This window comes from Diprion similis, chromosome 4, assembly GCF_021155765.1.
Source record: "Diprion similis isolate iyDipSimi1 chromosome 4, iyDipSimi1.1, whole genome shotgun sequence".
Lineage (NCBI taxonomy): Eukaryota > Metazoa > Arthropoda > Insecta > Hymenoptera > Diprionidae > Diprion > Diprion similis.
This window is the reverse complement of record NC_060108.1, coordinates 25,453,173-25,474,707: the sequence shown is the minus strand read 5'-3', so window position 1 is coordinate 25,474,707 and position 21,535 is coordinate 25,453,173. Positions and strand designations below refer to the sequence as shown.

Sequence of the window (21,535 nt, the reverse complement as noted above, 5' to 3'; positions counted from 1 at the left end):
TAATGAATACTTGAACAGGTATTATTGTGAATAACATAAATGTTTAGAAGTAAGAATCACCGATATTTCTTGTCTTCACGCAACTTCAATTATACGTGAAAACTTAATTGAGGTATATCTTGAATTTAATAACGAAATTTGGGGTACCACTACGCACACTTCACCATCTTGCGTTATTGGTATAAGTAGATATTTAAAAAAAAAAAGAAAATATCGTTCTACTGCAGCACATATTAAGTCTTGTCATTTGGTGACTAGAGTGAAACCTTTGATCACTGTGTTTGGGGGTGAAATATATACCGTAGATACGGTGAGAGGGTGAAATGAAAGAGGGTGGGAGGGGGGATCAAGTAGAGCAAAATCGTTGAGCGAGTTTTAATGGAACGGTAACAAGTTAAAGTTACGGAACTGTACGTGTACACATATTTGGCAGCTTAATATTGATCAATTAGCGCAGTGTAGTTTTAGTCGAACTTTCGAAAAGAATAATCATAGTTTGTAATCGTCAAGTGTTTGGCGATGATAATAATAATAACAATAAGATAATGCAATTATAATTATGGTTTGATGCAGGATGTGTTAAAAAATCTGCCTATTTATATGTATAATTTGATTATAACAGTCGCGCATTATGTTTGCAATCTTTGAGTATAATCTGCATAGTTCATTTGAACGCTAGATTTAACAGCTACAATTTATAATCTATTCGCTATGGATACCATGATATAATTTATTTGTGGTTGACAATTTTTTTTTCTTTGCACGAAAAATACCAATGTCTCTATAGTTATTCTCTCAAGCTTCTTATTATTTAACTATATACGAAATTCTTTGAAATTCCGACGTACGACTTTATCTACATGGGCTTATAATTACACTACAGCAGCTTTATTAGCATCGTTTCTTTGAACGAACAAATTCACAATTGTTCCACTAAGGACACGTTATTCTATCACAGTCCAACCTTGCACGGTCGTGACGTCATTATACAGGTACACCTCGTGACGTCACGGATAAAAATTTTCCTCCAGCTATTTACACGCTCCCTCGTAACAAATTGACTCCATTTAATGTATACCATACCTATACATATGTGTGTTACACGGGTTACACGGATATACACATTTGTATAGTTTCCAGCTAGTAACGGTAAAAGTTACTCATGTTTTTACAAAAATTCTCAATTCCAAATACGAAAAATGTTTTGAATAATATTATAATATAGAATTGATATTTATAGTAATAATAATTAACAATGTAATATTAGAACTGTTCTACGTTCTAGCTACATGATATTTATGTATGTACATATTATCTATGTATTATAAGTACACGTATACGGTATGGGGAGAAACATTGGGAGATCATTTTTGTTTCTTTTTCTCAAACAATTTCCAACTATTTTCCCTTAAACATAATATTACACCGCCGCAAGCGTTTGAGAATAACACCTACGTGGTAATTGACAGAACAAAATGGGAATCTCCTTGACGAATCGATATTATATCAGACCCTGTTTTTACGCATAACAGATACACTTCTCAAGTTTCACTATACGATCGAGTTTCGTTGTTCAGATATTATTATGGTATGTTATTATATGGCATACATATTATCATTCGTGAATTGTTCAATTTTACATAGGTACAGATAAATGATCGTTTTATTGTCAAACGTCGAAATTATTTAAGAGGTATAATAATGTATATCAATTCTGCATGACTGCCGCAATTAGACGGTAAAATTTTTCTAGCGATAATAATGATAATAATAACAATAAAAATGATAATCATTTATTGTTCGCTTGGGACAAGTCCCTTGTGTACGTTAGCCAATTACATGGACAATATACATAAAACTTGGCGTGTATTCTTTTTACCTCGCGATCACTAATCGAAGAAATCAACATCATATATTTTACCATTGTCCGAATTTCCAATGCATGTCATTAGAGAGAGTAGGTAAGTGATGACAATAGACACTTCGATCAGTTATCACAAAGTCGGATCTGCCGTCTGAATAACGCAGCAATTTACCTTTAAGCACACCATCTTTACTCTGAAAGTGAATAATCCCAATGGTTGTAAGCACCACGATTACTTTGTAAACTTTCGAGTTGAGATTCTTCAATTAATTACCATTCAGAGTTGCATTCTGCGCAGTCTTTTCAAAATCGTTGGTTTTTACTTTTTCAAATGGGATATGATATACATGAAATAAGGAGATTTTCAATGAGAGTCAAACCGTTAAATCAAAGTACGGATTCTTTGAAAATCTTGTTGGTGTTTTGGGTTCCCGACGTGTATAACATCTCCTTTACAGCTTAAAACTTAGTTTTGATTCTTGCCTGTCCATCCATTCACTACATCCTTTTTTTCAGGATTTCTGCTCCTCCCACGACATCCTCCTCAAGATCACTATAACTTCTTTAAATTTCCTAAATCTTGACCGATCGCAGAATGCAGATGATCGTATTTATGGAACCAGACACGCTGATCAAGTGGACGATTCACTTTGCATGATACACGCTTATTGAACGTCAACTTTTACATAATATCCTATAAAATTTTGCCCCAACAGAAAACGGTAGACTGCAGCTGGCACTGCAGCATTCTCCTCGATAATGGTAAATCCATGCCGCGTCCTTGCACCTGAAATATACGAAATTGTACTTTCGCGTGGCTCACATCAATTGGTAATCAGATCGTGAGTTCCGCTTATCGTAAATATGTATTCTAATGGCTCGCTCAATCTACGTTCCGGATTAACCTTCGGTACTGCTGGAACCGTTATCTATTTATCCAGCAGGCACAGGCTGTATACAATTGATATTCCGTCCCCGTTTACAATAGGGTCGCACGATTGCATATCATACCCTTGACAATAGCTGATGGATCGGTCGATAGTGCGCGAAAAGTACAGCTTATATGAAACTAAAGATGACGCGTCCAAGGACATCATGACAACAAATTGATACTATCAGGCGTCCCGTTCTAGGATCAGATTTCTGTTGAAATACTGATTGACTCAGATTGTTCAACTTTTTTTTTCACTTTCCAAGTAAGCGATTCGTTCGATTTAATTGCTATCGTAAAATTACTTAGTTTGGCATTGGCGAAAAATGAAGGAACTTTATCAGACCTTCGCAAGTCTCATACGCCAACGCCAACGCCATTTTCACCATTGAATTCGGAAACTGAGTCAAAAGTTGGCGTCGAGATGTCCGTCGGTGTGGGAATGGCGAGTGGAGCAAGTCTGAGAGTCCGTCTGGAGGGATCCTTCAGGATGTAGCCCTTCCCGGGTCGTATATGAGGTCTGCTCCGATGTATCGACGGTTCGAGCCTGAGTATCGATGGTTCGATTCTCAGGACGGCGCAGGGATCAGGAACGAGATTCGCCCTGAAAACCGACTCCGTCGACCGGCTCTGGGTCTCGATTTCCAAGGTCTCGGTCTTCTTGAGGTTTGTCGTGGACATCGAGGAGGTGAAGCAGCCCGGCGTTTCCGGCAGCTCCCTCTCCACTTGAAGATCGGTGGTGAATCCGATCTCGTCGGTTTCGTCAAAGGACGTGAATATGTCCGAACCCGGTACCGAGGGTTCAGCGCTGAAGAAGGACTCCTGGAGTGACGAGCTCAGGGCCTCTGGACACATGAAGGGGTCGATGGACTCCACGTCGTTGAGGTCACTGCCGCTGTTGCAGTTTTGAAAATTGTTCACCGAGTAGGACGAAGGAAACATGCGATGTTCGGTGATGTTCGAGAGGATTTCCTGGCTCCGCGAGGACTCGGACCACCGGGAGTCAGACGGTCTTCTGGAGTTGTGCCGGGTGGAATTGTGTTCCGAAAAAACAGGCTCCGAAAGTTTCGATTTGCCGGAATCAACGAGGACATCGGTCAGGCTCTCCGCGTCGAAGAGTTCCCGATCGCTGTCCCATCCGTTAGCGGAAATCCTGTTCGTAGGATGAATGTCGCTGCAGTCTTCAAAGTTGAGTAAAACCGGCGGGACTATCGGGTCTGAATGCCTTGTGGGACTTTTCACCTTCCGGCGAACCGGCGGTTCAGGTCTGAGGGGTTCGGCCATGGTAAATCGGCCAGAATCCAAGCCCTTGAAGGCCTCTTCCTCCTTGAGTGGGTCCAGTGGTATCGGTTCTATGGGACTTGGAGGCTCGGAGTGTATCGTAGGCACCGTCAAGGTGTTCAAAACCCTGGAGGGTTCGAGCAGTCGGACATGCGACATGGGCTCGATGGTGTTTATGGACTCCGAGTGCTTGAGGATTTCCAGTTTTTGCCTCGCCTGTAGCAACCGCATCGTGGGATCCATACTAGGTTCTAGTCGCCTGAGGGGGTCGGTGCTCGACTCCGGGTGATAAAAGTTGGCCAACCTGTTTGTCGTGATGGTCATTTTCCTCGGGGACAGTACCTGGTGCTGGTGGCAAAACCGAGCGCCGCAGGACCTCGACGATATTCCGTCCTCCGTGTGAACCGGTACGCTGTTCTGAAACCGCAGGTCGAGTATCGGGCTGACGGAATCCGCGTGCCTGTGGAGCGTCAGCTGCGGTTTCACGTAGCCGTTCTGCCGCCTCTGGTTCTCTATCAGCTGTCGACACTGTATGACGTGCCGGGAGTGCAGTTGACAGTGATCAGCTTTGTGGTCCAGACTCTGTACCGAGTACCTGTGACTCTCGGGGACAACCCTGGAAGCAGGAAAGACCCGGAGATTGACCTCAGCCGCGTTTCCGGCCGCTGCCGCCTTCAGGTTTGGGTCCGACATCGAAGCCAGGTTCGAATTTCTCCGCTGACTGCAGAGGCTCGGTGCGCAAATCGCTTCGCTGAAGTCCTTCGTCTCGACGGCGGGACTATCGGCGTTTAGCACTGGATCGGACATGGTGTTGAGCTGAAGTAGCTTGGGGTTTAGGGTTCCGTCGCTCTTCAGGTTCTGGTATGATATGAACTTCGGGTCGTGGAACCTGGGGAAGTTCTTGCCGCTCATCTTCTTGTGGTTCAGTCTGCGCAGGTGGCGGATCTTGTTGAAGGTCGGATCAAGCAGGTACTTCAGGTTCTTTATCTTGTCGATGTTGTGGTTGGAGTCTATCACGTGGTTCCGGTCCACTATGTACTTCGGGTCCAGCATCTTGGTCAGGTCGTGGATGTTCTCCTCGACTATATCCTCCTCCCTGCTCTCCAATGACGAGTTACCAACCACCGCGTCTCTCTCCGGTGATATGTCTGCCATTTTGCTCGACATCTCGAGGCACTTCCGGCTCGCACATACGCTGTGGTGCTTCGCTGCGAAGCAGTCTTCCGGCCGCGGTCTGTGTCCGTCATTGCTGTTTATCACCTCCGCCAATTCAAGGTTCGTATTCGACCCTCTCCTCGTCGGCGAACATCCGTAACGACTCGGCGTCACTCCGACCAGGGCGACGAGGTCTTCCGCTATCTTTCCGGCGGCCACGCGCATCTCGCCGTGATGAAAGGCGTAGATCCAAGGATTAGCCGCGCTGTGGGCCAGGATCGGAAGTCCGAGCCAGATTACCGCCCATTCAGATAGGATCTTCGTCCCGCAGAATATGTCGACGAGCATGCAGGTCTGCAACAGAAATATTCACCAACCGATTAGCTTCGCGTAAGTTCTCTACTTTTTTAGGTTCTTCACAGGTGTTATCGATTTGTATTGTTATCCTTATACTCAGGAAAATCAGCCTCGAGTTATACGTAACGAGGTAAAATGTTAGCAGCTGCGTTTTACACGTAGTCAGATTCGAAATACCAGGTATTCGTTATTCGAGGTAGCTTGACGGTTCATTTGCACACACACAATAGAGTGAGACTATATCTGCTCTGATCTCGTCATCGGATTACTTAAAAAATCAGTGTTCATTTTGGAAATCTTTTTTTCTCAACCAAATATAAATCGACTCTTGATTTTACTTTCACCTTCTACTCATTTTGGAAATAAGAAGACGTACGGTTCAATGAATAATCGATTTCCCTACGAAATAGAGATCGAGGTAACTGAACGTATTTTTAGAAGTCGAAAAGTCGCATGGAGCTTTGGACTTTTTGACGTTTTTTTACGGAATTTAACGTAAAAATGAATATCAAGTCTGTAGGATCCTTCGGTGGCTAAATGGCAGTTGATCGAATTTATGATAATATGAATATCCGTGAATTGGTATTATTATTTATAGCCAGTGGTACTATGAAATAAAGGAACGAAAATAAACGGCTCTTAAACATCAAATTCAGTGATTAGTTCAGACGCATCGACTACAAAGCGTTCGCTAAATGTGCAGAATTTCGGCTTTACGTCGCTACAAAACTCATTGTGACTATCGATTCGTCTCTTGTGTCTTGTGTCGAAAGTCTCTTTGAGCGTTAAAATGTCTGAAAATTTTTCCCACTGGTGGAAATCGGTTTAAGATCTGAAAGCCATGAATCTACACCGAGATTGAAATACAACGAATCCAGGGAGGCGATCATATCTAGACGAGTAAAAATTTTCATGTTCAGCTGTGAAATTCACTGGCAAAATTGTAAAGATTTTTCAGAATCCTGTAAATTGACATTCTATTCAGCAACTGTAACTTTAATTTTTTATAAAAATACAGAAATGTAAATTGTTGTAAAAGTACTTTTAACAAGTACAAAACAAACCTGTACATAATTTTACATTTCTATACAAAAAAGCTTTTTTCATTGCCTTGCAAAAGAATTCGTAAAGATATTTGGTTATGTAAAAAAAAAAAATGTTTCCCATGGAAGAACGACGAGCATGCGACATACGTATGAATATAAGTAACTCGAATTTATACAGATGTGGAAGAAATGTTTTTTATGTACATTTTTTTTTCTCCATACTATATATTTAGTTAGTTGGAGAGCGGAGTTCGCTTATGTAGCCACCCTTTTCATCCGAGTGGAGTTTCTGAATGTTCGAGGTTTCGGCTCCAGACGCGGTTTCATGCCTTGGAGTCGTTTGTCGCGCTTCGTCGAGATCCTGCCCGAACCTTTCTCCGTTGTCAAATTGACTGGCAAATGGTGTAGGTATCGTGTGAGATTCCTGTCCCTTGTGCTTTCGCCGAATTCCAAGTTTTCCTTTTTCCCTCCCCCAGAGTGGGTACGCGTGTACCGCAAGACGTGGACGCATTTAGGACATAATGGCCGCGTTTTTCTATTTACTAAAACTCTGTATTTCTTTCGAGTAGTCGTATAGTTATCAACGAATGTTCAGAGCTCAATTTTTACAATTTCGCGATTTTACGTCCGTGTTTGTAGACTCGAATGAGAGAATATAAATTGAAAAAATGTGTACTCCAAATTCGATTGAATCAATTGTACTGTAAACTTGATTCGCGTGGATTGTTATATACAAAGCACTAAACTCACCTGCGTTTGAACCAATAATTCTGTTGACATCGCAGCTCGGGGCAGAATTTCACACGCTGATAGATAATCGAGGCGGATAATTGCACGCAGGGGTGAAACTGACCAACAACACATATCCCTGTGTAAACTGCAAGGGCTGCTAAAGGCTGCAGTGGCGTGTATAATAAATACCGGCTTATCAACGGAACCGCACAACTTTACGTCCCTCATATGCGTGCCGAGCTTTTATTTCTACCTACAGCGTGTGTATTATATACAATATACAGTAAAACGTACTGCTTATTATATAACTTTGCTCGCACCGTTTCTTCATGTACGCCAACTTTCCCTATATACCCAGGTGGGTTTCACGAGTTAGTATAACCTTCTCATCTTTCATCCCTTTACTGCACCCAGTCTCTGAATTTTGGCGGCACATGTTTTTAGTACCGTATAAAGAATAGCTGAAATTGGATTACGAAGGTGTTTTTAATATTTGTATACAGGGTGTCTCAGCTGCAAGTGACCAAACTGATAGAGTTTATAGACAAGGTCGAAGTGAGTGAATTAACCCAGAGAACATGTGGTCTCGAAGTCACCTTCACGAGATACAACCGGTTAAAAAAGTCCCGCTAAGCGCCGGCAAGTAGGTAATCACGCAAACTAAACGCCAGCATATAGGCAACCGAGTACACAGCAGGCAGCGGTCTTGTGGATGCGCGTTTGACTATTAATACGAAACATAACGTTTTCAAATTCACGAATTTCAAACGAAAACAATTTTGATATTGAATTTTCGCCAATCCCAACAACGAGGACGTGCGATGGAAATAGCCTTATCATTTATCCACGTTGAGCTGTGTGCTCGGTTGCCTACATGCCGGCGCTTAGCGACAATTTTTAAATCGATTGTATCTCGTGAACGCAACTTCGGAGACCACGTGTTCTTTGGGTTAATTTACTCAGTTGGACCTCCTCTGTAACTCCTATCAGTTTGATCACTTGTAGCTTGGACACCCTGTATAAGCAACAGGACGTGGGCTTCGATTTTGTCTCTACGATATATAAATTTTGACGGATAAAAGTTCCCGACAATGTAATGGATTCGATCTTCTAGTATTTGAATAAAATTCCCCATAAAAGTGGATGTAAATTTTGTCTGAATGCGTAATCAATTTCTATCTCTGTCCCGCGGCGATTGAAAATTTATTTGCCCCCACGAATATCGCGGCGGTATGATCGAGACGTACGTAATATTATACGTTTTCAGGTGCTTTACATATATGTCCAGAGTGTATATGCAGAAGACTAACGCGAGAAGAAAAGGAAATGAAAATATTCGTCAGCATACATTTGCCTTGATCTGAGCTGCCGCATAGCCACGAAACGTTTCATACCCTCGCATTATGTATGCTCACGTTCTCAGCTGTGCGTTACTTAATATTCCATTAAAAGTTCTGCGCTTTGTGTTTTTGCAAAGTTTCACTAGAAATTTACCGCAGATTTAAAAAAAAATTTTTACTTCTTCTTTCACATAATCTCATATTTTTTTCATCTGATTATATAATATAAAATTAATATTAAAAACATCGATGTATCAGACTTATTCACTTGCGGTAAAACGAGGCAATCTTTCTAATCAGAAATTTCGTTGCAATGTTTTCATCCGAATATAATTGTATTTAAGAAATTGAAAAATCTCGAGTTCCTGTACAATATTTATATATATGGGGCATTTCAAGTGAAATCGAGGAATTTGCCTCATGTCATCAGATCCTTGCATAACTTTTTTTCGCATTGATTCCACTTCAAAAGAAGCCTAATTTTTTTAAAGAATTTTCTAGCGAGAAAATTAATTCAAGGATCTGATGACATGAGGCTAATGACTCCTACACTTAACTTGGAATGCCCCATATTATATTATACATAAATATATATATAGACCGTATTTTCGCGACCCAAAAATTCGGTGTTATTTCTGTCCTCTACTTCGAGTCTACTCCAAGTTATTATATCTCTTTCGTGACCGAACAAGAGGAGCGAAATTCTTTTTTACACAGGAATGAGTATAGTAGATTGGGGTTTGTTCTCCTCCTTCGCTCTTGACTTTACTGTTTTTCTTTTTTTGTAAAGTTAAAAGTGGTTCTGAAATATATAAGGCAAGTACAGACGTGCTTCAACATTCGCGTATTGGAGTATATATGGATATTTTAACCAAATCAAACGGCTGTGTAAAGTTCGAAATTGACGTAAGAAACGCGAGTAATTTCGCAAGCTAAAAGTGAAGCTAAAGCCAAGAACTCTCTGTGTAACGTAAATTCGGAAGTCCCATCAGGCTGCGACTTTGAGGAAAGTAATTTCTTATTTAAAAAATGGACTAAATTTTAATAAATTTCAATAATTTCACCTGAAAGGGCAACCAGAGCACCAGGAAGGCGCCGACCGTCAGGGCCAGCGTCTGGCCGTATCTTGGCAAGGCCAGGGTTTGGGTTTGGTGTCGAAAGGACAATTCTACGGTGTATATCGCCCTGGCGTGAGACCGGGCCACCAGGTAGACGTACATGTAACACCCGAGGAGGACCAAAGCGCTCGGCGCCCAGACAGCGACGACGAGGAAAACCCTGACGGGCGGTAAAACCGCAGCGCTGAACCTGCAGCTGCCACTGTAACATAGAAAAATTTGATGTAAAAAAATTTGTTCGAGGCTTATCGCCTGTCGATTACCTATCGTGACAAGTTTTTACGAGGCTCAATTTATCGCTGTATTTTTCCGAGTATTTTGGGAAAATTGGATCGGAATATGATTATAGAGTGATAGAGAGAGAGAGAAAGAGTTTACGCGATGGTGGAAATTGAATTTTGTCCTCTATGGCGAAAACCGATCACCTTTGTGTCTTCATTCGAGCCTGTTATACGTCCTGATGGGACTTGGGTTTATAACACCGCAGAAAATTTACGGTTGTGGTTATAATATTTATACGGTCGATCATTTCCTGTAACCAACGAATATTATAGATTTTGGTTCAAAATGAAAACGACTTTTTTTTTTACTGCAAACAGAAATTTTAGTATACTTGTGTTGCTATTATTTTTGAATATAGTCACTCGTATTATAGTTTCTTGTTATAACTATAATTGCGAAATTTGATGCTTAAGTAACGAGAAAAAATGATGTAAATTTAACAAGTGGATTTCATGTTTCATCATCATAAAATTTAGCATCGACTACTGTATAATAACGTTGAATAGTTACTCGAAGACATTTTCCTCCAATTTCAATGATATTTAAAATTTCAATTTCAAGATATCTATTTCAGTAGGTATACTTAATAAATGAAATATTTGTCAGTGAATTGATAGGCGAAGGTAGGCGGGGTCACTACATGCCAATTAGCTAATTGGAAAGCGTTATCGTTTAGTAAATGTACCCGGAAATGTGATTACCAGCTACGAACTTGAGCCAAGGGCAAAGATAATTGGCAGACAGGGCTGCGTGGCTATAGTGTGAAAATTACTAAGAGCATTTCTGTGTCTTAGATTTACGAACACACATATACCACTACGGCTCGCTCTTTTCACGAGTTCATTAAGCCGCGTAAGAAATGAAGGAAAATTTGTAGGCACTTTCGCAGTTTTTTTTCTTCACACTCCAAAAATGCATTACGAATTAAATTCGCAAATTGGTGCATCTAGGCGGGCGAAATTGTTATCGTTATTTGCAAACTCTCCATAAAATCGTCGAGTTTTTTCTTGTGCCAAAATCAACTTGCGAGTAGTAATAACGAGAGAGTTTTACGAGCCGTTTCAATATCGCGTTTTTAGACCAGCTTCGAATAATAGGAAAAAAAGTTACGTCGGGGATCAATCGAAGACAGAATTACCAGCGGATCGGGTATAGTCTTGATGGAATTTGAAACACCAAGGATGATCCGCTGCTCGTGATTCCCTCGATCCGCGCGGAGTAAGTTTCGTGATTTTTTTCTCACGTGATTTAAATTAATCGTACTCAGGCGGTGCGGAATTTCAATTATTCCTGTGTCGCACGTATTAGAGTCTGGAATAGTTTCTTTCGGTTCAGAACTTCGCCCCCATCCCTTCGGTAAAGGAGCTTTCAGCGGTATTGAAAAGTTGCTTTCAGTTCGCGAATTCGCAGGTTCCGATCGCTTCAGCTTCAGTTTTTCTTCAACATGATAAAATTATTCATCCTGCGTATCCGGTATATACGTCACAACTGCTCGTGATCCAGGTTCAGTTCGTACAAGCTCTTCCCACTTCTTTATAACCGCTCGTGCACAGTGATTAAATTATTCACAGCCGAGTTGTGCGTGTGATTTTGGCCGCCTTTATGCACGTCGAATTAGCAAAATTGTCGAAGTGGAAGAAAATTTTTAGTCACCGCATGTCTAGAGATTTAAATTTCGAGTTAAGCCTTAAAGATTTTTGTTAATTAATTCAAGCTCATGACGGTGTGTCGGAGACGCCATGCAAACGTAGACAGGTAAAAAATTCGCAACTACCACTCGAGAAGGACGAGACCAGCATCAAAAATCGGCGTATATTTTTTGCCCATTTATTTATATTCATGAATTTATTCATATGAAATGGCTGTATTTATATCACAAATATATGTATACAGAGCTGTAATATTACCTTATGGTAAGGTACAAATGTGAAGCAGCAAAGAAATTTTACCCACAAAGAAACGTTTGAATAAAATTATCACCATCGCAACAGACCCCAGAATTGAAACTAGGTATATACTCAATTCGTTGTTTCATTTTCCAACTTTATACTGCAGAGTAATTTGTATTTATAGAGGAAACATCGCGAATTTATTCAAGCACACATCTTGTAGTGAAAGTTGCGTTCATTTCGAGAGTTCATTCACTATCGGTTGAGTGGGTTATACCTACGTGATATTTCCCGGTATATCGCACATGTCGTATAATGGATAGGAATATTTACGTCGAGACGTGGGAATAACCGGTACTGGAATATATCCTGCTGTGAAAATATATTGGCGAGGTATTGCGAAGTGGTGCAAGCGCTGTGTGAAGTGAGTTGGAAGGAGCTTGAATCCACTGCTTCTGTTGTCATGTCCAGGAAATAACCGATCCTCGTCCTGCAATTTCGAGCTAACCTGGTGATAGAAGTTCGGTGGAACGTTGAGTTGTTTTATAGGTATGTAGGTATGCATTACACGAAGAAGAATGAGAAGAAGTGTTGGTACTACTGAAATAGGAGATAAGAATTTCTATTGCCGTAGAAAACGAGCCTTCTTTACAGCTACCAGATACGGTGCTTGTCATTTAATTTAGCAAAACTTGACTTGATGTATATATATAATACCAGTGCTCAGGTTAATTCTTATTAGATTTCAAATCACGTTGCTAACTCGAAAAGTAAATAATTTTCACGTTCTGGGTACACCTTCTTAATTGGTACGACGAAAGACTGTTCCCGACGTCTGTTCATTGACTGAAATATCCTGGAATCATACGATTGACAATAATTAGTCGCTTCTGTGAACTCTCGGATTGTGCTGAGGTTGTAAGTTCATTGACGCGGAAGTTGAAAGAACTACTTAGGCAGGTAGTATTAAGCTTGTCGCATCGGTGGTAGACGCTGAATCCTTCACCAGGGAAGAAGACCGAGAAAAAGAAGAAGAAAAAGAAGAAGAGAAATGGCTGAAGGCGTTCTCTGAAAGGGGTTTCGTCCTTACAATACCCTGACCGAACGGCAGGAGCGAAAAAGCGCGTGAAAGGTGGAAGGTAGCGTGTTGCTTCAAGTCGAAATCGATGAGCTCAGACCAAGTTAAAAATAGCTTGTATACAACCTGCCAACCCACTTGATCTTCACGGTAAAGAGATGAAACCGATTGACAGCAGCTTTTAGGCCTTCGACTCTCGACTTATCGAACGCGGGCTTTTAACTTTTGGACCGTTGATGGAAGGTGAGAAAAATGGATGGCTTCGGTTTCTCATTTGCACTTAACTAATACTGCTGTTGATTACGATTCATCTGCACCGAAGACGAGTAAACGAGATTGAAACGATGTACGAATGCGTACGAAAGCTTGCACCGCGTCGTTAACCTGTTGCTTCGCTATTTACGAGTGCAGCGAGTCGATCATTTTTAATATCTCTCTGCTTGAAAATTGGCCGCGGTTATTTGCTCATCAAAGAACTCTTCAACTTCGCGGAGAGTTCATTAAAATGGGAAAGCTCGACCGGTGCACTTGCGTCTCTGAGTGAAAAATCAAGATAAAATTTACAAAAACGGTGTGAAAGTCTGTAATTTTACAGTTCCGAAAACCAGCATGGCCGTGGCGTGCTTCTGCAAGCTCTAATCTCTAATGAAATAAGCTTCGGGCGTAATTTTAGATATTTCTGAGATTATCACGGCGTGCACGAGGCGTTATTCATTCCCGGTACATATTATCCCGTGACGCTGATTGAACGAGACGTGGAAGGAAATCATCGACGTGTAACACCGAGCCGATTGAGGGAAAATGAGAGGAAGTAGGAAATTCCCTTGACAATATCCCCGAGGGCGGTTTGTCGACCGTTCGATTCCGGGGTGTTCGAAGAAAGCTTGCAGGGAAAAGCGGAAGGGGCGAATCACGTGGACAAACATTATTGTTTGATGAATATGGTGAGGGGCGAACCGGGTGGCCTTTCAACTTTACTGAACGTGATTCCGTTTTGTAAAACGCTGCAAACAATCGCCGGATATATTCTTCCGAGACGAACGGTGAGATGAAAAATCTGCCGGAACAGAAGTGGAAAGAATAATGAAAAAAAAAAATATGCCGAGAAGGAGCTTTCAAGTTCCGACTGAATTTCACCAAGTTAGGTGCAATTTAAAAAAACAGTTCTTGTGATGCGGACAAATATTTTAAACACTAAATTTTAACGTCTTGTTATCAAAAAATTCGTACGTCAAATAACTTGACTATTTTTTTTACATGTAAATCCACTTTGTTCATCCAATTTTTGTGATAAATAGATCTTTCTATTCGTTGATTAATTCCGTCGGATGAATCTTCTCGGAGAGATTTCTTGCGTTCGTTAGTCGCAGGTGAAAAAATCAGATAAGACACATCCGTTGTAATTTATCGACGAGAAATTTATAACCCAGCAAGAAATAAGTTTAATTGCTATTCAACGTCAATCTCGGAGGCTTTGTGAAGAATTTATTTATAAATGAATCGTCTCATTGTTCGTTCAGAATAGCGTAGGTGGTATTGATTTTTTAATTAAAAAATGGCAACATAATGTGAATTCGGGAAATTACATTCATACTTTCTGATTACGACAAAATGAAATAAAAATTACACGTGCATTGAGGTGAGATACAATTTGTAATTAATTACATTTTAATTAGAAAATGTAAATTGCATTTCCTTCCATTATATTACACATGTAATTTCTAATTATAACGTAATTGAATGCAAATTGCAATTAAGTGGTGCAGACTACTGATCCTGGGCTTTACGAACAGTGGAAAGCTATCGGTAATGCAAGAAGATTTCCGCACCAGAGTTATCCTCATTCTAGTTTGAGGGAAACATTTTGCGGGCCCAAGTTTCTCAAATTAGTCTCAATTCCAGGATGATTACAGATCACAGAAGAGTAATTCTCAAGGGGTAATTGCTCTTCTCGGGTTTACCAAAGTCTTGTGAACCGTGGATCTAAATTACAGAAGATTACAAAATTCACAACGGTGCATCCATGATGAAAAAAGAATATACCACACTTTATTAACGAATAAATTCTCACGAAGTTAGGAATGCAGCAGTAAGCCAAAGGATCGATCATTGTCATGAGCATTCTAAAAGATGCGTAGAAGCCAATTTATGCGGAAGTCTTACTGTGTCTTTTTATTGTATTCGTGATATATATTCCGCATAAAGTGGCTTCTAGGCATCTTTGAGAATGCTATAAATTCCTTGCTTATTGCCGTGTTCCTAACTTGGTAAGAATTTATTCGTTAATAAATACTGGTGCATTCTTTTTTCCTCCGGTTTATTTTGAAAAATTGGTATAATTTCGCCAGCCAGTTTCGCAGGATTTTCAATACAAGCCGTGGAACGGATGGCGCAATGCTGACTTCCGCTGTACCCACTGAATGGCTGTTTTTAAAAAAAAGAACAGATCCGGAAAATGCACTTTGAAATTGCACCTCACGTATCGCCGATAAGTTCCAGCGGCTTCCGGAATTCAGTACATCTACGTTCCGGCTTTGAGACTTTACACATACAAAGATATCTACAATACACGATAACGGGATGCTGCACGTCTACACAAGCCGATAAATTCTGCATCGCACGTACCTACTTTGTCTGCTATGTTCCTGAAAATTGCCCCACTCTGAGACTCGAAGCCGTTGACCTGACCTGAAACCTGCCTCTTTTCTCTCGGTATATACGCTCTCGGGGAATCGGAAAATAGGATATTGACAATAGGATCTCTCACAGGGTGCATCGACGACCATTTCGCACCTTGAACGGAATGAAATTCCTAAGAGGTTTAAATTATTGGCGTCGATTACTGCCGGGGACCTTTTCTTCGCGTTGCATTCCTTGCAGAAAGATTTTCACGACAAAAGTAGCATTCCCGTCGACTCCAGGTTACAATTTTTACATAAGAATGAAACAATTACTTCCTTGACGATTTTCGATGTACGCATGCGAAGTAGGTAAATATAACTTGAAAATATTAGCAGGTATTTAATTACTCTGCATATGGGCTGTTACCGAGTAAGCACCGCTGTATGTTGGCTTGCCTACCACTGAGGAGAACAAATATCGGTAAAACAGAGCTACCGAGTCACTACCAATTGAGTCAAGTCACCGTTCAATCACTTTAACGTGACTTCGGAACGCGATCGCTGAACGCTTTAACATGCGTTATAAACAACGAAACAACTACTTGGCCAAATCCACACTATTTGGTAACAGGGACAGTTTCAGCTCGATCGCGAAAACTTCAAACGCTCTTCTTGCTGATAACAGTTTTTACCGATATTTATTCCCCTGAGGCAAAGGCAACCACACATACTGCGGCGCTTACTCGGAAACACCCTGCAGTATAAGTATAAGTATAAATGGAATGTCCTGCAGATTATGATGAAAAATTAATGTATATGGATAAATCTGTATATTTCATATACTCTCCGAGCTCAGAAAGGTGGTTTACCTGTGCGACTGGGTGCTGCCGGTTACTTTGGCGTAAATGAGGGGCGATAGGCCGACGACAATGGCGTAGAGCCAAAATACAGCAATGTATTTCTCTATGCTGCTATGGGTGATGATGTTTTTGTACCGTAGAGGTTGGGCCAGAGAAGTGAGCCTGTCAACGGCGATGGCGACGGTGACGAGGACGCTGACACTGCAGAGGGTGATGACTATGCAGTAAGGGGCGATGCACAGGGAGGAAACACCGTCCTCAGGCATGCTGGAAAGCTCGAGGTGCATTCCGAAGGGCATGAAGACGCCGACCTGCGTAAATGATAAATTTAAAACTTGGAAATCGAGTTATAATAAAAGCAACTTGAATGACTGAAATGTAATTTGAAAATAGTAGTCAATCGGGATAACTGAAATCATAGAAATCATTACTTCCGTTGAGTTCTAGCTTAACAATTTGTTTTCATTGATTTAAAATGATTCGCCATCGTCTAGATAATGTCCTGTGATTCAATCCAGTCTAGAAAATCAGTAAAAATCACCCAGAGCACATGGAAATCGTTGAAAATCAGAGGTAATAGGCAAAATTAATGGAAACAATCACTAATTGTCATATCGGACTATAAGTCATAATGAAAGAATCACACGATATGGTATAAACCAGCAGAAATCACCCGAAATCAACATCAATGAATTCGAATCGTTTATTTGATTTTCAGGCTTGCATGGTTTCTCGACTCTGTTCTCGGATTTGAAAATTAACTTTTGGAACTCACCCCAAAGTCGCTAACGGCCAGCGAGGCGAGGAGGCAGTTTGACGCTGTCCTGAGCCTCTTGTACCTGTAGAAGGCGGCGAGAATGACCGAGTTCCCGCTGACCGTTAACGGCGACAGTATAAAGACGACGGAAACCGCTAGGATCACTGCTACCGGGCTGGTTTCCGGTCGAGTGTCAACCCTGGTCACCGCTGGCACGAGGCTCGTCGTAAATTCGGCCATTACGGAGGTAGGCAGCGTCTCCGTAGCCAGAGTTTCCATCTTATTCAGAGGCGTGGGGCGATGTGTGAATAGCTATCTTTTTTCTTAGGTCGGATTTATGTCGTGGGTGAGAAACTTCGGGGATGACATTTTCCTCGGTTTCATAGTTCTCGGTAGTTTTTCACTTCCGTATTTTAATCGTCATCTCAATTTTTCACTCCGAATTGTAAGATCTTCGCCTTAGAATTCTTGCGTCCATTGTAGGGTTCATCCTCAATCTTTTGTTGGTTCTGCAATCAGCAAAAAATCAAGTTTTTAACTCGGTTAGCATATACAGTGTGTCATGATTATTAGCGTTGTATTTTCGTTCGTTAGTCGAATATAATCGCAACGATTATCGGCGGAACATGGCCGGGAAAATAATTGACAAGACGAAGAATGTGGAGTTGAAAAACGTGAACTACCCTGAGTCAAGAGTGGCGAGACCTAGCAGTGACGCCCATTTACCAATTAATCGAGTAGAAAGTTTTATCACCTACAGTAAAAAGTTTAACCCCTAGATGATTTCCATTTAAGATGGCTATAGGTTGGAACTTGTAGGTTTAATTATATACGCTCTAACGTACTATAGAAAATTAGAGAAGAAAATTAACCATTAAGATTACGAATGAAAAACAAGTTCGTTTTTATTCACGAACGTGAAGGTCAGGGAAAATAAAGATATCTAGACGCGTTGAATTGAAAATTATTGCCAAGAAACAGCTGCGGCCCTGAGATCCACCAATTAGGGTATAAAACCGCTTTCGGTTTGCGGCGAAATGTCTCATGATGATTAATGAACCGTATATTATATACCGCGTGCCCTGCGATAATACCGCGCTTATCAACTTAGTCTAAATCGTCCTGCCTGCAGCAGTCAAGAAAGCTGAGGCTCAAACATCGTCAGCTGCTAAGCCGGTAATATTGTTTACCAAATGGAGGATTTGAGCCTGATCGTTAGAACAGCTTCCAAATTATCGTACGATGATCGCCTCAATGGGAGCAGGAGTAAAGTCATTGATATTTTCACTATCGCTGCAATCATTTTTGGACAAGATGGCGGATAGTGATAGCTTTGGGTGGATTTAATCGCGTAGATCATGGATCTAACAAGAATCCATGAATTTTAAGGGGACACGTCAGTGAAACTCTTAAACTTTTTCGATTTGCTTGAAACTTAAACTCATAATAAAGCTCCATAAAACAAGTAGTTTTTATTCGGTTCCAATCAGTTCCGTTCCACATGTGTCCAGTTATTATTTAAAATAACGTCAGAAAAAAGCTCCTTGCGCCACAATTCTCTTTGTAAAAATCTGAAAAAATTCCACAACTATTAGACGAGCGTAGTGAACAAAAGTTACTACGGAAATTGCAATCTGGCAAGTTACCAGCTAATTGTCCCAATAATTGGTAATTGACATTTTTTGTGAATTTCTATGAATTCTTTTGAATATTATCAATTACCAATTATTATAAAAATTAGGTGGTAACTTGTTGGATTGCAATTTTCATGGTTTCAAGCAAATCGAAAAAGTTTAGAGTTTCACTGACGTGTCCCGTTAAGGCAACACGCTTGTTTCTCTCGTGAGAATTCTCAATTATAACGTGGCAAACCGCGATATTAGTATGGAAAAATTGACGTCCGACCAGCGTTGAAATAACTTCATTCCATGATATTTCCATGAATCGGATGATTATCTTTAGTCTCGGCGGATCGGAGTTCGATTATCTCGGTCGACGGGGCGGCGGATGCAATGAGACTAGCTAGCTGCAGCCACCATCCGAGCCTAGATACGCTTTCGCTCGCTTGAACTGATAACTTGATGAAAAATTGAGATCAGTGGCTGCATCTCGGTTGGAAATAAATTGAGTTTTGAACCGTGAGTAACGAGCTAATTGGTTTGAGTTATACGCCGGAGCCTTGACCGAGTTCCCCTTGGGTACACCTATACAGGTATACAACGTACTTCTCCCCGTTATAGGGAACTTAACCAATTACCTCTTTCCGCATGCACACTGCTTAACGATACAACGTCGTTATAATAATGTAGGAGAGAGAGAGAGAGAGAGAGAGAGAGAGAGCGATACAGACGTTCGATAACCAGCCAATAAGCAGATTAGGGATGAATATTAATGGTTAGGAAAAGAGTCTTCAAAAAACATTTACAACAGTATCTTTCACCTGTTACGACGATACTGTAATGTCAGATTTCGTTTATCTTTTTCAGAGAACTTTCGGTCATCTGGTGAACGAGTAAAATGAGTAGAAAATCATTAGAATCGTATCAAACACACCAGAGTCTAATTATTTAGAACGTTCCAAGGATAAACCCTCTTCTGAAACTGATGATATCTTTTCATGTGTTATTCGAATAAGCTAAGATTTATAAATATTTTTAAATAATTCGTGTTGACGATTACTAGCGCAAGTAAACATTACTTGAGATTTTTGAAACTTGTAGTTTTCTCTTTTCGTATCTTTTGAATCATCCTGAAGATCCTCAATTTGCATCTCATCAAAAATAGCATCCGATGCGAGTAAACACTTTCTGCACGACTGTACAAAAAACGGGGGATAGGTAATAAGGGTAAAGGACCGAAGAAGGAAGTTGGGCATAACAATTTCCACCCCGATGCAGGGGATGCAGGCAGTATCCTGTTCCACATTCTCTGCTCCTCGAAGGATGCTTCCGCCCACTGTTTACTGTGCTCCAGTCCCCTGCCTGCATCCTTTCAGCACCTACTTGGCGCGTCTTTACCTCTGTTGAGCTGGTCGTGGTTTCGCTGCTTAATTTTTACGACGCTAGACACTCCCGAGTATCGTCCATTCCCGGAACTACATTTCCTTATACGATACTCGAGACGCGGGACGCAGCGATTACCGTTAAGCTTTTCGGTTTTTTCATTTTTTTCCATGCATGGCTGTGAAGCGGGTGACTAGAATCAACCCTTTACATTTTTTAGCGACTTCAACGCGAAAACAACGTGGGTAGAAAATTACGCGAGTTCCGTGAAATTGAACCGCGCAAAGCCTCCGGGACTCTAAATATTAACGAATTAATAAACAACCATTTTTACCCGAAACTGTCGTTTCAGCGCGTTATATACCCGAGAGCTTTTCCAACTTGGGATCGACGAAAGTGAGGGAAAAGCTGGTGTCTTTCATATTGAGAAAATAAGGAGCTTGATTCCGTCCTAATGGCAGCCACGGAGTGCTTTCTCTCAAAATAGCTTTTCAAACTTTTGTTTCCTTTTTTTAAGCTCCCGGATGTGTGCCATCCCGGATTGTCCAGAAGTGAGTAGTAAGCGCGGTCGGAGTTGTGGCTCCAATAACGAAAAGCTTTCAAAGTTGCGCAGTTTAACTTTTGGGACCGTACGTCGAGGGTTTTTCTTGTCTGCGATCTTATTAAATCGGTCGTTCAGGGAATAGCGAGACAAAGTTTACTCGTTTCTGCAAAAGACTATCCCCTGGTTCGGCAAATTTAACGAGCTTTTGAAATCTCAAACGTATTATCGTATTATAATTAACGGTATCTACTGTGTAAAGGGAAAAGGTGATCCCTTACTGTCATGAAAATCAGCTTCTGCTTGCTCTAATTTCTAAAAAAATGCTAATGAAATTTTTTATACGGCGGTGCATCAAAGGGCTAAAAAAACTTCGTGTAAACTCGCGCCCCGGAAATTCAGGGAAATTTACCCTTCTCTTCACCAGGTTCAAGAGTTTGTCTTCAGGTTATAAACATTCGCAGTTTTTGCTTCGGCGTGTTAGCCATTTCCGGCCATTTTGTATTCGGCTCACCTTCCGGCCCCCGGGCACGAATTCTAATTTTTTATTCACCAGGCGGTGCATTGCCAGAGGAAATCAAAACTTCCAGTTCAACCGACCCTTTTGACTCCCCGTAACGTTCGCCAGTTTTCGAATCAGCTTCGCGTCTCGGCATAAATTTTAGGCTTTCGTTTTTGGGC

The 21,535-nt window shown here is 41.1% G+C and overlaps 1 protein-coding gene across 1 annotated transcript; it reads right to left on the bottom strand.

The window, feature by feature from the left end:
* Positions 1 to 3,089: 3,089 nt before the first annotated feature.
* Positions 3,090 to 17,803, bottom strand: LOC124405340. The gene is made up of 4 exons (XM_046880157.1): positions 17,330 to 17,803; positions 16,564 to 16,865; positions 9,771 to 10,026; positions 3,090 to 5,585 (listed from the first exon to the last, which is right to left on the bottom strand). The coding sequence occupies exons 1-4, from the start codon at positions 17,588 to 17,590 to the stop codon at positions 3,153 to 3,155; spliced, it is 3,252 nt and encodes a 1,083-aa protein (XP_046736113.1). The 5' UTR covers positions 17,591 to 17,803; the 3' UTR covers positions 3,090 to 3,152.
* Between the last annotated feature and the right edge of the window lie 3,732 nt (positions 17,804 to 21,535).